This window comes from Balaenoptera acutorostrata, chromosome 1, assembly GCF_949987535.1.
Source record: "Balaenoptera acutorostrata chromosome 1, mBalAcu1.1, whole genome shotgun sequence".
NCBI classification, from domain to species: Eukaryota; Metazoa; Chordata; class Mammalia; order Artiodactyla; family Balaenopteridae; genus Balaenoptera; species Balaenoptera acutorostrata.
In genome coordinates, this window is record NC_080064.1 from 165,815,029 (window position 1) to 165,831,849 (window position 16,821).

General features: G+C 38.9%; 1 protein-coding gene and 1 long non-coding RNA gene across 3 annotated transcripts in view; one reads left to right on the forward strand and one right to left on the reverse strand.

Annotated features, from left to right (window-relative positions):
• LOC130708096 (uncharacterized) overlaps positions 1-12,455 on the forward strand; it is a 312,771-nt gene extending 300,316 nt beyond the window's left edge. The window contains 5 exon segments of the mRNA XM_057545243.1: positions 1,761-1,812; positions 2,785-2,904; positions 6,728-6,894; positions 10,168-10,330; positions 11,885-12,455. Of these exon segments, the coding sequence (XP_057401226.1) occupies positions 1,761-1,812; positions 2,785-2,904; positions 6,728-6,894; positions 10,168-10,330; positions 11,885-12,001 (619 nt within the window). The 3' untranslated portion in view covers positions 12,002-12,455.
• On the reverse strand, positions 1,400-7,639 carry LOC130708102 (uncharacterized). Of its 2 annotated transcripts, XR_009008142.1 has the most exons (3): positions 7,502-7,639; positions 5,831-5,976; positions 1,400-2,995 (listed from the first exon to the last, which is right to left on the reverse strand). It is a non-coding gene; the product is annotated as an uncharacterized LOC130708102 (long non-coding RNA). The 2 variants fall into 2 exon arrangements; XR_009008140.1 differs by lacking the exon at positions 7,502-7,639 and having other exon boundaries at positions 5,831-6,126.
• Positions 12,456-16,821: the final 4,366 nt, after the last annotated feature.

The following is a 16,821-nucleotide window of genomic DNA, read 5'->3' on the forward strand; positions in this document are numbered from 1 at the left end:
CTCCAGCCATGGCCAGAAGTCCCCTGGGGGACGAAATCACCCCTGATTGGGAACCCCAGTGTTTAACATAAGTCTTTTTTTTTTAATGAAAAATAACTATTTTCCACAACAAAAAATATTGAGAGAAAAGTATCTCCTTAATAGAAGACAGCTGATTCTCATATCTATTCTGTCTTCAGTCATTTGTTTTGAAGAAACAATATGAAGAAGATCCAGCCGCTTGCAGATATATAGTTGGAAAAAGATGTATTTTTAAAGCCTTCAGATAATTTGGTATATTCTTTGATACTGTACCAAAAGTCTGCATGTGCTAGTTTCTTAAATTAGTTAAAATGGAATTCTAAATCATATCAATGAACTTGTAATAAATACTATGTTAAATTAATACCCATTGATCTGTCATGCATACTGAGTAGATCTTTTTACCTGTACCTGACTTTATAATATTATACATTGGTCATTTGGAAAGTATTGGTTCACATTTCTTTAGACAGTGTCAAAAACTCACTTTTGTTAGTATCACCACCAGTCTTACCAGAAAAGTCTTTTAAGTGTTGAGAAGTTGTCAAGTTCACAATAGAAGGTAGAAGTTTTCCAAAAATCCTGATATTTTTAGCTTGATGGCTTGAATTTTATCATTGGCAACAAATAACTTTAGAGTGATTTTCCTTGAAGTGACAGGCTCACTTTGTTCATTTTTGAAAGAATGACTGTGTCAGTTGTACATTCAAATAACGATGGTGTTCGATGAAAAAAGTGTTTCAAATAAAGATGGTGTTCTATGAAAAAAATGACTTACCGCCAAGTCACAAGTGCTTTTCCTTAACACAGCCATATTTCAGTATGTAAAAGTGCTTAATGCATACTTTCCACTTATTCAGAATATTAAAAAGAAGGACCAAGGTTTAAGAACACTATTAATTTTTACTCTTTTATCAAGGATGTTCTTAAAGCAGATTTTTAACTGCAAGTGGCAGTGAATAATTGAATGACTTCTAATTCAGTTTGGTACCACTGCCTTGATTCATGCTCAGAAACCAGCAGTTTTACCCACTTTTGCTTTTATACATCCATAGCAAATGTCACACAATGTGAAGGGCAGGTAGTGTCTTAGTATTCTTATAAAAGCAGTTTTGACCTCTTGGGCCTCCTGAAGGAGGGGGTAGGGGAGAATCCCAGAGGCCTGCAGACCACATTTAGAGAACCGCTGTTCAAATGAGCGCAGTGTATTAGTGTGGTGAAAATTTAAATTAAAAAGCCTGGTTTCTTTTAAAATAAAAAGACAATTACATTTTTAACTCAAACTATTTAAAAGAGACAAGAAGAAATACGCAATAAGAATATAAAGAACTAAAGAGAAAAAAACGGGAAAAAACCATGAATCTCATATTCACGTTGATTGAAGTTAGAAGAATTTATTGCCCACCACCACTGCTTTATAAAATGTTCTTGCATATTCCAGTGTGAGGTTAGAGGAGTGAAAATATATTGGTTTACTAGCATTGCCTGTTAGGGAGGGTCAGTGCTTATAGAGGCAACTCTGGCTGGTTGTTGTAGAAAAGATTTCACGGAACTTGATGTGCTGAGTAAAAATAGGTCAGGAAACCTTTCTAAGGGTGGAATCCAGGAGAAGAATTTATAAAACTGTTTGCTTTGTTGAAGGTTAAGCTTCCTCTACCCCTCTCTCTACTCCTAGCAGATATTTTACTAAGATAGTAACTCCTGAATTAATTTTTTAAATGCACATTCTTATTTTATAGAGATGCAGATAGATCCTTGGATATTTTTGATGAGAGATTACATCCACTCACAGTAAGTGTCAGTTTTATTGAAGTGGTATTTTTCTCTTATACAGTTGTGTTTATTTCATGCTGATTTGCTTTGAAATTAAGTACTAGAAGAAAATTACTTCCTCCAGCTCGAAGTCAAATTCATCTTCCTTTAAGTCTTCTTCCCCACGCCATGTTGTGTCTAGTCATTTTCCCGAAGGCGTGTTGTATAAGGGGTTGATGGATATGAACCGAGTTGCACTTTGTATGAATAGTGAGCAGGTAAGTAAACATACCCAAGTAACAGAAAATGTATCTTTTTAAAGGATGATTTTCCATAGCATCAAACAATATAAATATTTGTAAATAAACCTAATATGATAAGGCCTCTAAGAAGAAAATTAGAAAACTGTTTAAATTTTAAACGAATTAAAATGACAAAGTTTTAAAATTCACTTCTTCGGGTGCTCTGTAGCCACACGTGGCTGGCGACTGCTGTACAGGACAGCACATTCTTCGAGCCTTATGGTTACAGGACACTGGAAATGTGTTTTCAAAGTTGATTACAGAAAAGTATGACATATGGTGATCAGCAAGACTTTTGAGCCTAAAAATATTGGGTTGGCCAAAAAGTTTGTTTGGTTAGTGAATATATTGTTCAATAAAATGCTTGGTGAAAATGAAAACTGTGTCTTTTATTTTTACTTAAAACCAAATGAACTTTTTGGCCAACCCAATAGTTTACATTTGGTTCGAATTCTGTGGGGAGGAACGTGGAAATACATAAATTTTCTGCGGTTGTGCCTGTATTTTTCTTTAATGAATGGTGGTGAGTACTGGATCACTGTGGTATTTTAGGATCCCATTGTTTATATTTAAAAGACTACAAGACATGTCACCCAACCAAAATTATTTTAAGGGGCACGTGGGCCCAAGTGTGAAGACTGCTATCTTAAGGGTACTTTTAAGTATTTTTCTTCCATGGATACATAAATTGCATTTTTTCTCCTTTCAGCGAGAAAAGGTTCCAGAGGAATACTTCGAGCATGATCCTGAACACAAATTCATTTACAGATTTGTTCATGCTCTTTGTAGTGCCACACAGCTAACTGCTGAAAGTGCAGTAATAACTTTGGTAAGATATTTTTTCTTTCGTAAAGCATCTGTAGAAATTTCTGTCTTGTACACATGGTATGGTCCTGTTTTTCCCAAATGAAAGTAGGTTCCTGAAATGATCATTAGAACTTTATTAAGAGAAACCTATCAAAAGAAAGTAAAGTATACACATTTGAGCTTTAATAATCATTATGATTTAAAATGTTGCCATTGCTTTTCTCATCACAAAACAATTGCTATTAAAGGCAGCAGGAGAGATTTCTGGTTTCTCCTTCCACACCTGAGGGGACACATGCACGCACAGTGCACACACGCACACACAGACGACGCATGTTGTGGTGGTAGGGCGGGGCAATAACTGAACGCTCTGGTCCACAGGCAGAAATAGGTTCCGGGTAGTTTGAAGCTGAGTCCCAGACTGTACTGCCTAGGCAGTTCTGATGTGTGTCCTGATTGAGAACTACTGCCCTCAGTTCTCTGTTCCTTGGATAATGGATAATGGTGTTAACCATCCCTGCTGTCCTCTTATTGCCTGCATGTGAAGTTGCCCAGGACTAGGGTGCCAGTAGGACTTCAGAAGGCTTTACTCTAGTTAGCCTGCTAAGCTACAGCTGTGTAAGGACCTTTTTGTCATCCATTCCTAATTCCTGTGGTAAGATTTTATCATTTGAATAATAAATCATATTCAAGTGAGAGGTAGTTGGGATTGTTTTACTCCTCCCTATAGCAAACCTGTAGGGGGGAAAGTCAGCTGCGTGGTCTGCAGGGAAGGAATACTTAGGCCACTCACTGCCTGCTCCTATCAAGGCAGAATTTAGGACAGGAGGCTTGTCCTTTTGAAAAGAGACCCCTCAGTGGGTACTGGATCAGACACAGGCCTTTTCTTGGAGCTACAGGCCACTTGGAGTGCTTAGCACATGCTTGAGAGAGGCAGGAATGGTGCTTGCATATGGAGAGCTAGGAAATGCAGGAAGGAGAGTGTTTGGGTTGGAAGAGGGGCATTTCTTTGTAGACAAGTTAAGCTTGATGTACCTGCGAGACAGCAGAATGGCAGTGTCTAGTAATCATTTGAATATATGGGATTGGAGCATGAATCTGAGCTAGAGGGAGGGAATTAAGTGTAGCTGTTCAAATGCAGAGAAAGTATGTAAAATAAAAAGTGGGTAGAAGATAGATCTGTAGGGACTGTCAGCACTTAAGGGACAGATCCCCAGAGGAGTGGCTACAGTGGTAGGAAACCCAGCAGAGAACCCTAAGAGACACCAGGAGAGGTTCAAGAAGGAGAGTATGGTCCAAACGCTAAATGCTACCAAGAAGTTGCTCATGTCATAAATACCATGTCACTGAATACCTACTCTGTGTCACTTTTCTACATGTGGGGGGTGGAGGAGAGAACAAGTTGGATAAATAAAGTTCTTGCCTTTATGGAGCAAGTGTGGAAGACGTAAATTTTTTTTTTTTATTTTTTTTTATCGGAGTACAGTTGATTTACAGTGTTGTGCTAGTTTCAGGTGTATAGCAAAGTATAAGTGTTTTTTTTTTAATGAGTGTTTTTTAAAAGATGACTATTTCAAGTAGTGGTAAAAACCATGAAGAGAAAGCAAGGTAAAGGGATAAAGTGATTAGAGGGGCTTACTAGAAAGCTCAGGAAGAGCCTCTTTAAAGAGGTAATGTTTGAACCCAGGACGTGGCTGAACTGAGGAAGATCAGGTACGCTGGCATTACGGGCAGAGGGGACAAGTGCAAGGCTCTGAGACAGGAACTTGTTCTGTGTGTTCAAGGAAAAGCAAGGTGGCCATTGTGATCCGAGCGGGGAATGAGGGAAAGAGCATAGGTGATGAGGTCACGGAAGGACAAGGCCGTACCGCACAGGGCCTCGTAACTTGCAGGCCACGGGAAGAAGGTATTTGTTTGATGGGAAACCTCTGGCAGATCTGGAGCAGGCGCATAAAGTACTCTTAATTTAAGAGGCTCTCCTGGCTGCTTTGGGGAGAACAGACTGTAGTCTGTTGGGAGGCAGAGAGGTTAGGCAGTGGCAGCGATACAAGTCAGAAGTGACAGACAGAAAAGCGGTCAGGGTACCAGTGAAGGTAGAGATAACAAGAAGTTCTAACAGATTGGAGCAGGATACACTCAAGTGCAGGTGTTTGGTCTCAGCGACTGGGCGTGTGGCAGTGCTCTTTCATTTCTGAGGGGAAGGCCTGGGGAGTGGAGCTCTGGGACGAAGAGCTCTGGGTGGTTTGTGTGAAGGCACCGGTGACCACGGCGAGAGTAGTCTCTGTAGAGTGGTAGCAGCAGGAGGCTGACTGAAGTGGGTTAAGGAGAGGATGGGAGATGAGGAGCTGGCCTCAGCCCTGAGGACGCCGTCGAGGGGCAGTGGGGGACAGGCTGGGGACATGGAAGCATTCACACTGGAGGAAGCCTCTGACAGAGAGGGAGAAGTTGTTCAAAAAGAGACTAACTGTGGGCACAGTGCTCTGCAGAAGTGAGGTGGGATCAACTGCATTCATAGGAGAGTTAGCGTCAGTGAAAAGAAAGAAATCTCGCTTCCTCCGAGACAGGAGGGCAAGTGGGATAAATGAATATCGGCACGTGTACCAAGTTTGCCAGTACAAAGGTGAGAGGAAGTTGAGAGATTGCCAGTGTCGTTTCAGTGCCTCTGATTAGTCCCATAAAGTAGAGAGTTGAACCTTGCGGGGAGAGTCGTTCTTAGGGTACTAGAGAGTGCTGAGTTCTTTGGGGAATGGGAGCCGAATTTCACTAAGAACATATAATCTCAATACCCGTGTTTGAAAACACAGTAGAGTTTGGAGGGCATGGGCGAATCTGAGCTGTCAATCTGATAACCCTTCAGAGAGTAAACAGACTCTTTAAAACTGGACATTTTTCTTTTTGTCAAATGGCATATACACTCTTCTACAGAGGTAACAACAAATCACAGCTACCTCTCTCATCTTTGCTCAGCTGTTAACTCCATCCAGTTCTTTGTAGGGTAGACATTTGATACATGTAAAAGAAACCATGAAATCATCTCACAAACCGGCAGGTTTAGAGGAGCCCCAGGGATACAGACACAGGCAGGTCTTCCCACCTTAAAACCAAAAGAATTGACTAAGCTGCAGATTATGTAAGACAGAAATGAATAATGAAATGATAATGGAGATGTGAAAAATTGGGGATATGAAAAGGACTACCCTTTGTATGCATGTGTGTTCCTTAAAAAGGCACTAAAATATGGGAATACTTGCCAGCTAGCTGTCAAGCCCCTTTGGACTGCCTGTCCTGCTGTGCCACGCAGCAGCCACTGGGAGGCTCTCTTGACCACCAGTTTTTATCTTCAAGTTCATGCCACAGAAGGACTGGGGACTCTGAAGAGAAGGTAGAGGTGTGCTCAGTCTTACCAGAATTTTACACACTCAAGCGTTATGTAAAATCGCCATGCAACCACCACCAGTCTTGTAGTTAACATTGCACGTGATAGGCACTCAAGCATTTACTGAACAGCTGAAGTCGACACTGGGCTGTATGTGCTGCCCTTGACAAGTGGGAAGGTAATAACACAATGCGTGTCTTTAGAATGCCCTTTGCTCAGATGTCCTTTCATTCCTGTGACCAAAATTGGGTTGGAAATTCACACGGGCAGAGTAGAAATATCAGACTAACAGAAATATCTGACTTACAACTGTGACCTGGCCTCTGGCCTTGGCTTGGCTGAGCAAAGTCTTTGTAGAACCTAGGAATAAAAGGGGTGTCCAAAAGAGATGAAATCTGGCATTCCTAACAATTCTTATCACAGCACTTAAACTGAACTAAAATCAAAGATCAGTGCTCTACTTTTGCAGGTTTACTTAGAAAGGCTTTTAACTTATGCTGAGATCGACATTTGCCCCACTAACTGGAAAAGAATTGTTTTGGGAGCCATTCTTCTTGCCTCCAACTTTTGGGACAATCAGGCTGTATGGAATGTGGACTACTGCCAGATCCTCAAGGACATTACAGTTGAGGACATGTGAGTTTGTAAGGTTACCGTGAACTTTCTAACCATTTTCCAATACCTCATTTGCTCTCATAAAGTTTACATTTTTAAGAAATGTTACATTTTAAGAAAGGTTACCTTGTGCAGAGAGCTGAAATAGACATAAAATTACAGACTTCTTTCTATCTAGCTGTAGTATAACAATTTGTATTTCCCCTCATTAATTGGTAGGTCTTGATGTGTTATTGTTGTAATATTCTGCTCGATAAATTGAAATTATTTTTCTGGTGGTTTTTGCCAAACATTTTACAAGCTCACTACCAGAACAACATGGTACAGTCAGTAACTTGACAGCTTTCTTAAAGCTGTCTACCAGGTCCAGTCCATTTTTAAGGGGCACATGCCTGGTCTTTGAAGCAAGTGGCCACTGTTAAGGTCTTAGGGCCTCTAGACTACTGACAGGTTATAATTTCAACCTGAGTCACACATTGTGTATTTGCTTTTGCTGGTCTTTTTCTCCTTTCGATCTGAGGTTCTGTTGTTACAGAAACTATGATGTACAGGTAGCCACATATAAAGGTTTCAGATCCCTGTGTACCTGTCTCCTCCCCTAAAGTCTGCTGAGTTAGGAAACACCTACCTCTCAGGTAGTCCGGGAAGCATCCCTGGGGCCTCACCCAGGGCACTCAGCAAACACAGCGGCACTTTGTGGGGCCTTGAGTTAACTAGGCAGGTTCTCCTCACAGATGGCACGCTCACATTGGCATGAAACGCCAGGCTTCCAATCTGGCTCTGGTGAAGGGCCCCAAGGGTGGGAAGCAGGATGAGCCAGAGAGGTAATTCCAGCAGACTCTCGAAGTGCCCGCTTGACAGTGAACCTGTCTTTGTGGGTGGCCTTCAGGAAAATGGGAAAGGACACCTCTTGATTATATTGGACAGCAGAGGCCGATCAAGATGGCAGGCAGGGGCAAGAGTTTGTTTTTGTTACCTTTGCCCCTTACTCGAGATAATTCACAATTACCAAAGTGCATATTTACAGCTGAAGCGAGGAAAGTTGTGACTAAGAGAAGGGACCAGTGACTGTCAGTAGCTGTCAAAGTGGCTTTTGGTGAAAATGCCCACTTTGGTGATCATGTAAACCAGGTGGTCATGGTGATATTGCTGGTAGCAATCTTAGCGAACAGTGTAACAGCAGATAATGAACTTGAAATGAATAGAAGTACTTTTGGAAGTTGCAGAAACTAAAGTGACGTTGACCAACACTATCATCAGTCTTTAAACTGGTCCCTTGAAGGAAGGAAAATTTGTAATCGTGAACACCATCCCTGCCATGATGGCAGCTGAAATTTTCCCAGACTCTGCAACTGAGCTGACTGGGGCTCTGGTTCCAGGTACAACATCCGAGAACATGCAGGGAAACGTGTGGGTGTTCACAGACATTGAGCCCAGGAGCATTGGCGGCACTGTCCGGCTATGAAGAAACTAATTCTAAACAACGCTTTTCTGTGTAGAACGGAGAATCACCAGGAGTTATGTTTATAATAGGCTGCTTTTGTTTATGATCTTTGGGAGTTGGAAAGCATTACAACAAAGTGTTTAATACACATTTGTTTCATCCCTCTGCTGTTGACTACTATTTGTAATGGTCTCATTTTGAGTCTGAATTGAAAAATTGCTGTCTATCAGCTTTTCCTTAAAACTTTCTAACATCTCTGTGTCTTGTTAAATATATATTTCCCTTCAAAAGAGTAAGTTAAACTGAGCAGCTGCTGTTCAGACAGTTTGCTGCGCCTGTAAGTGGTAGGCTCTTCAGCCACCTAGCCATTTAAAAACAGCAAAAAACACAGAAGATGCATATTCTGTAGGCATAATGCTTTTCTTCAGTGATTAAAGCTCTATTAATAGACATGTTAATCCTATGAAGTACTATTTCCACACAATTAAAATGTATTAGTGGAGAAAATATAAAAGGGATAGTGAAGTGCATTTATTCCTGTAGTAAATTAAGTCCTGATTAGCTGATTATCAGAACATTATCTGATTTACATTTCTATAGACTTCTGGCCGTATGAACAGGAAATTAATTTTGGAAGTAGGTTCAGTTAGGTTTAAAGTTCAACAAATGAGAAACCTCATTTCTGCTCATACTCTGCTCTCCATACAGGAGAACAAGGAGCATTTGTTGATTTATCCAATGGATAAAATATTAACACTTTACAACCAAGAAACCAAATGTATTGTAAAATAAGCCACTTGCATGTTTGTTTGGGTATTTATCATTTTTATATAATCAACTCTCTAAAGTGATTGCTGTGGAAAGTGGTAAGATTTACTCTAATTTTATATTTATTTACTTAAACATTTGGCAAGCAAATGGCTGGATATGGTCATATAGCAGAAGCCTGCTCCCAGCACTCTACTTTCCCACTTCATTGAATTCGCCCTCTGTGGGCGTGTGCAGTCTGTCCTGGCAAGGGGCGGTAGGTCTGAACATTCTGGGCTGCTCTCCTAACACCGGGGGAAACAACTGCTCTATCAGAGGTCGTATCGTAAAGTGGGTTTAGTCTAGCTGAGACATAATCTTACTGCCTTCCTAAGCTTAAAAAGTGCATCCTGTCCTGTCATGGTGACGACAACTCACCCTAGTAAGGTTTTAAGGTGAACAGAAACTTGGATTATGCCCTTTGACACAGCCCCATGCACGGGGTGGGGGTGGGAGGATTCCCTTTCCCATCGAATGTAGCTTATTTATTTATTTACTTGAGATGAATCCTTGTTGCCTCAAGAGTTTTCCCCCCTCAGAGATAACAGCAGTGGCTCTCGAGGGATCCATGTGTTGCCGTGGTGATGTGCCCACGCCTTGTGTTGGCTCGTCTCCACCTCAGTGAGCCCCTTCCTGTCCTCAGCCCGGTGCAAATGTCTGCAAGTTCTTCAGAGCTAATAAACAGCATCCATCATTCCTTTCATCTGATCACTATAGCGGGGCCTTGTGAGTGAGTGTGGAGCATGAATCGTACAGCTGCACTAATGGAACTCTGAAGAATGAGCCCCTGAGTCAGCAGCATGAGTGCATAAGAGGGCCATAACCTCTTCCCCCTTGTCCCAGACTCAAAGTGCTGGGACGCAGAAAGGACCACAAATAGCTGTACCTTGTTTGAACATTAGGGTATTAATCCAGCTGGGTAGCCATTATTTGTTTCAAAACAGTATTTAGAGCCATCCTAGTAGCTCAGAATGGTATTTTTGAAGATAGCCCAGTTGACTAAAATTGTCCTGTGTTGGTTTTGTCTTCTCCTCCTCCCCCAGGAATGAGATGGAAAGGCACGTCCTGGAGCTACTTCATGTGGATATTATTGTTCCTTTCAGTGTGTATGTCAAACACTACTTTGACCTTCGCTCCTTAGCAGATGACAACAACCTGAATGTTCTATTCACTCCTCTTAGCAAAGAAAGAGCACAGAACTTAAAGGTAAGGCTGTGAAATCACTAACTGGGGTTTTCTGTCAGCCACCGAAGCCACATCTGTAGCTAAATTATATTAAGCAGTGATTAGGAAAATGGAAAGCTGTTAACAGTTTGAAGAGCTTATTGACCCGTTGGCATCATATTTCCTGTGTCTTTTATGGTTTATACAGGGATCCCACATTATAAAAAAAAAAATTGTCTCTTCTGTAACCATAATTCAGAATACTTTAAATCATATTTAATCTGTTCTTAATGGTTTTCCATTTGAACCTCTACACTTACATATAACCATACATGAATAATTTCTTAAAATTGTATCCCTAATCATATGTACCTACATAATCTACTTACCACTCTTAACTGTCTTTTTTTTTTTTAATAATTGATGTTTTGGACTATTTCTACTGTCTTGATATTTTTAATAAATAAATAAATGTATTTATTTATTTATGGCTGCATTGGGTCTTCGCTGCTGCACGCGGGCTTTCTCTAGCTGCGGTGGGCGGGGGCTGCTCTTCATTGCGGTGCGCAGGCTTCTCATTGCAGTGGCTGCCCTTGTTGCAGAGCACGGGCTCTAGAGCGCAGGGTCAGTAGTTGTGGCGCACGGGCTTAGTTGCTCCTCGGCATGTGGGATCTTCCCGGACCAGGGCTCAAACCCGTGTCCCCTGCATTGGCAGGCGGATTCTTAACCACTGCGCCACCAGGGAATTCCCTCTTAATTGTTTTTTACTCAGCTTGCAGTTTGTGTGTGTGTGTGTGTGTGTGTGTGTGTGTGTGTGTGTGTGTATGTGTATCACAGTTCAGTCCCATGAGTTTATTAGACAAAGCATCCGTGGCTAACCTGAGAGACCTATACTTGGAAGGTATAATGTGGATTCAGATACTGGCTGTAGAAAGTACATGAGTTTTTAATATAAATGGTAACGTACATGGAACAAAGTAATACTTATGGCTTATGATTTTTGGTGGGTATACAGCAAAATTCACAACTGAAATGAACACATTTAAAATTGATACTTTCTGTGGTACCTTGGTGGTACTTTAGAATAAGATGTTTTTCTACCATAATTTATGTGCAAGTGAAATAGCACCTTTCAGCGCTTGTCATTAGACCTCTCCTACCTTCAGCACATACCTACCTGATTAAAATTTTCTTAGAGTATGTAATAACTAATGAAAACTGAATAGAAGTTGAATAGCTGAGTAAACACTGATTTTGCCCAAGTGTATGTCCATTACGTTTAAGGATCACGTGTGTAGGTAACAGATGATATTGCTATTAGGAGCCTATCATTAGGAACCCAATTTTTAAGTAACTCTAAGTTATTAGGGCAAGTTACCCCTTGCCCCAGCAATCTAATCATAGCCCTTAAAGGTTATTACCTTAGGGAATTGTCAGTTAGTGTAGATATCAGCTATCCAAAGTAGCAGTAACTATGAACTATCTAAACGAATGTAGATGTGTGGCTTATCAATGATGCTTTTTTTGTTTTTTTAAGGTCCGAACATTTTTTTCCCCCCTAATTATACCTATGTTCTACCTGATTGACTTTCCTAGGCCATTTCCAGATTGTGTGACGACGAATACAAAGACGTGTGTAGAGCTGCTATGAGAAGGTCTTTCAGCGCTGATAATTTCATTGGTATTCGGCGCTCCAATGCCATCCTCTCTTAAGGGAGAAGTGAGGGGTTGTAACATCATAAACCCCTCGAAACAAGGACTGGAGAAATAGCACCTCTCCTGCTCAGAAACCAGCAAAGTTAGTATTTTCACCTTAAAGAAAGACATTGAATTCAAGAGACTCATGGACAAGCGAAGATTATGCTCATAGGAAAGAACGGGACCTCGTCAATGTAACACGCTCTTCTGTCCTTTTTATTGTAAACAGAGTTACAAAAACCACTCCAAAGCTAAAAGCTCCCAATCCATGCACAGATATCTGCTCCCAATCTACACACAGATATGTGATAGCTGAGAACTATGTGAGGTTTTTTAATTAATAGCTTAAATTTTTAGACTTTAAAGACACTAACTATATAACTTCTATGTTTTTCTTGCCTCACTGTCCCATACTGCTGCATATTCCTTTAGAATCAGTGCAGTATTACCATCAAAAAATGGGACTCCAAAAAAAAAAAAAAGAAAAAAAAGACAAAAAAAAACAAAAAAAACAAAAAAACAAAAAAAAACAAAAAAAGAAAAATACAAAAAAAAACAAAAAAAGAAAAAAACATAAAAAAACAAAAAAAAGAAAAAAACAAAAAAAACAAAAAAACAAAAAAAAACAAAAAAAAACAAAAAAAGAAAAAAAAACCAAAAAAAGAAAAAAAACAAAAAAAAACAAAAAAAAGAAAAAAACAAAAAAAACAAAAAAAAGAAAAAAACAAAAGAAAAACAAAAAAAGAAAAACAAAAAAAGAAAACAAAAGAAAAACAAAAAAGAGAAAAACAAAAGAAAGAAAAAAACAAGAAAAACAAAAGAAAGAAAAAACAAAAGAAAAACAAAAAAGAGAAAAACAAAAGAAAAACAAAAAAAGAGAAAAACAAAAGAAAAAACAAAAGAAAAACAAAAGAAGAAAAACAAAAGAAAAAAAAACAAGAGAAACAAAAAAAAGAAAAAAACAAAAAAACAAAAAAACAAAAAAAACAAAAAAAGAAAACAAAAGAAAAACAAAAAAAGAAAAAACAAAAGAAAAACAAAAAAAGAAAACAAAAGAAACAAAAAAAGAGAAAAACAAAAGAAAGAAAAAAACAAGAGAAAAACAAAAGAAACAAAAAAAAACAAGAGAAAAACAAAAGAAAGAAAAAACAAAAGAAAAACAAAAAAAACAAAAAAAAACAAAAAAACAAAAAAAACAAAAAAACAAAAAAAAGAAACCAAAAAAAAAAAAACATGGGACTCCTAACAACTCATAAAGCCAAACTTCGGAACAGACTGTTGTAGCATCGTTAGGTTTTGCAGGGTTCTTCCTCCCTACTATATCATTGAAGCTGCTAGTCATTATTGGCAATCAATTTAAACCAAAAAGCTGCTGAATAACACATGTCATCCAAATTCTTTGCAGGCAGTACTTATTAGCATATTAGCATGCTTGCGATCATAAACAGAGAAAGTAGGTTATTTCCTTCTATTGGGTCCGTGCTGCATTTCTTGTTAACTATAATGGTGCTTCTGATTTTGTGATGATTTTCCTCTTTGTTCTATACTTGTATTAAAGTATATTTTCATAATTCCAGCCAACATGGTGGTCCAGTAATTAACAAGCCGGTGATGAAATAGAAGGTGTCCCAAAAGTCTTACAACAATTTTAAGCTTTAATATAGTGTGCTTGGATACTCCAGAACACTGTCGCAGAAGTATAAATGCTAGACTGGCAAAACATCACTTGAAACTTTAATCGAATTTCTTCTAAACTCATTTACTTTTGTACATTTTAAACATTAAGCTTTTATTTTTTATTTTTTTAAATTAATGAATTTATTTAATGGCGTGTTGGGTCGTTTCTGTGTGAGGGCTTTCTCTAGTTGTGGCAAGCGGGGGCCACTCTTCATCGCAGTGCGCGGGCCTCTCACTGTCTCAGGCTCTCTTGTTGGGGACACAGGTTCGAGCCCTGGCTTGGGAAGGCCCGTGAGCCACAATTACTGAGCCTGCGCGTCTGGAGCCTGTGCTCCGCAACAAGAGAGGCCGCGATAATGAGAGGCCCGCGCACCGCGATGAAGAGTGGCCCCCACTTGCCACAACTAGAGAAAGCCCTCGCACAGAAACGAAGACCCAACACAGCCATAAATAAATAAATACATAAATTGTAAAAAATAAAAAATAAAACAATAAACGCTTAACGTTTAAAATTTACAAAACTAAATGAGTTTAGAAGAAATTCGATTAAACTTTCAAATGATGTTTTGTAAGTTTGTGGCATTTATACTTCTACAAGTATCAAAGCTTAAAATTGCACTAAGACTTGAGGGGATACCTCCCCTCCTCTTTTTAAAATAGTCCTTTGCAAGGCTGGGCTGCTTACCTGCTTGATCACCTAAGTTTCTTTTTTCTAGATTTGGTAAAGGAATTATGAACAACAGTGTTAATTCACATGTAATAAATTGAAAGGAACTGGACCCTAATAGTAGGGACAGGAGAGTAAGTGATACGAAACAGCTTTTCTATCCTGTGTGTTAACCTGGCTGTAGGTGTCTCACTTCAAGTTCTATTTAAGAGGAAACATATAAACCTTAGGAACCCTTACCTCAGGCTTTAAAAGGCAGGGAGGTCCAGTAATCAGTCTTTTTGGAGATTGGTAACGATGTCACCTAAACTTGAAATATTAAAAAAAAAAAAGTGTTCTCAACTATGTGAAATCTTTCTCCTCCTACCTTCTCAAATGTAATCCTAGGAATTTTGCCTGTAAACAAAGCATTTCTGGGCCAGAAGTACTTTCTCTCTTTATCGCAAGGCTTCACATTATACTGAGTGCTGCAGGTTCCATCATTTTTAAGGGACAGAGACATAAATGATAAATTATGGTATATAAAATACTACAATCTACCACCTCAAAAAATATTGTTTATGGAGTTTGGAGCTTGGAAATTCAAGTACTGATTGCAGTTTTATTTTGAAAAGAATGCTACAACTTATGTGGTTTTGCTTCCTCATGTTTATATTAAAAGAAAAGCTAATAAACTCTATTGTAATTAAAATATATGGCTACTGTGTTTGTAACACTTCTCACTATTCACATAACATTACAACTCTGCCTAACTCAAATGTTTTCAGTCAGCTCTGATAGTCGGGCCTTAAAGCATTTTCAAACTAACCATTCATAAGTTGTTTTGACCCCTGCCTTTAGCTAAGATGTAGACATTTATTTCTTCAGCTTACGCTCTTTTCAACCTGAAGATAATCTAGTACACTTAAAATCACTGGCTACAGTGCTCAGTGGCATAATGCATTAGATGGCATTTTTGAATTGTTTGTTATGGTGCCAAGATGGAAATGCACATTGAAAGATAAAAGTAGGTAAATACACAGAGAAAGGAATTACAGGAATACTGTAGAATCAGAACTTGTTGTTTGAGGGTTTCAAGCAATTGAACAGGAAAGAAAATGGAAGAACAGGAAGCAGTAGCATTGTGGTTGCTGTTAAGAGGGTGACTTTTACACAAGCCCCGGAATTTGACGTTAACCTGCTATTTCACTTCACATGCAGGTGGAAATACACCAGATCGCTAAAGAAGTTTCTTTTAGACCCTAGCCACTGCACTTGAGCAATATTCCATCAGTCCTGATAGTATTGCCGTCGTATTTCATCCACCTTAGTTCCCTTCCTGAGGTCACATCTTTAACTTTGTTCTTGTTAAGTTGCTGATGAGGAGAAATGATCTGATTTAGTACAGAAGGGGAAAAAATCTATCACAAGTCACTGTTTATATCAATAGTTTGCACCGCGTAGTAATATGCCAGTTACTAAGCAGAAATGCTGACATATCTCGAGTGGTTGAAGGTTTAAAAAAAAAAAAATTGGGGGTAGGAACATTGGGCATGACTGTAGCTTCAAGAACAAGTTGGTAGAATAAGGGGAATCGCTAAAAATTGCTTTTCCCCTTCAGCTTTAATTCTAGAGGCAATACAGCCATTTTAATAAATGGGAAATTGAGGCAACTTAAGGTAAAAATTTAAACATCACAAAGTAGGTTCTCCAACAAATATGGGGCATGGAAACTAGTTATTAAGAGGGTGGCAACTATGGCATTTTTTTCCAGATTTTTATACCGAGGAAGGGTTTGTTCCCTAAAGTAGTAAGACTATAAAAGAATATCTGACTACCTGAACTCAAATTTTACTTTTTCGCTTTTTAAAAAAAATTGTTTTTCTCTATTGGAATACTGACATCTGTGCAATTTTAACTCTGGTATACCGTGAACTGAACTTGATTCTTTACAAGGAAAAGACAAAAGTTTGAAATGTATGTTTGAACCAAATTAAATTGCCATTTTTGTATGTTAAATTCATGTGGTTGACCCTAAGACAACTTCTTAGGGCCCAGTGTTTCTGGTTAAGAGAAATTTTTTCCACCCTGTATCAGATTCCATCATGACCCTATTCTTTCACATTTACTCCTAATGTACCCTGTATGCCCATTATTGAAATTCAACAGCACTAAATCCTAGTTTTACAACAGGTCAAATTTCATTTCTTAGTTTTCCCATTCTATAAAATATACCATTCCTTGATTTTTGAAAAATGCTGAAGCCAGTATTTACTGGAAAACAATTCACTCTGTATTCAGCTTATGCAATGTTTTTGGAAATGTTTACCTATAGCGTGTAGGTTAGCTAAAATCTTTCATCACCCAAGACTTCTCTCTAACCACATGTAAAATGACTACGACTGTTCCCTCACCCAGAAGCCGCATTCTTGAGTATAGAGCTATTTGGTAAAGCACTTGACAGCTGGTAGGGGCTCTGCCAGGGGTAAGTGCTAATTTCTATGCAGAATCT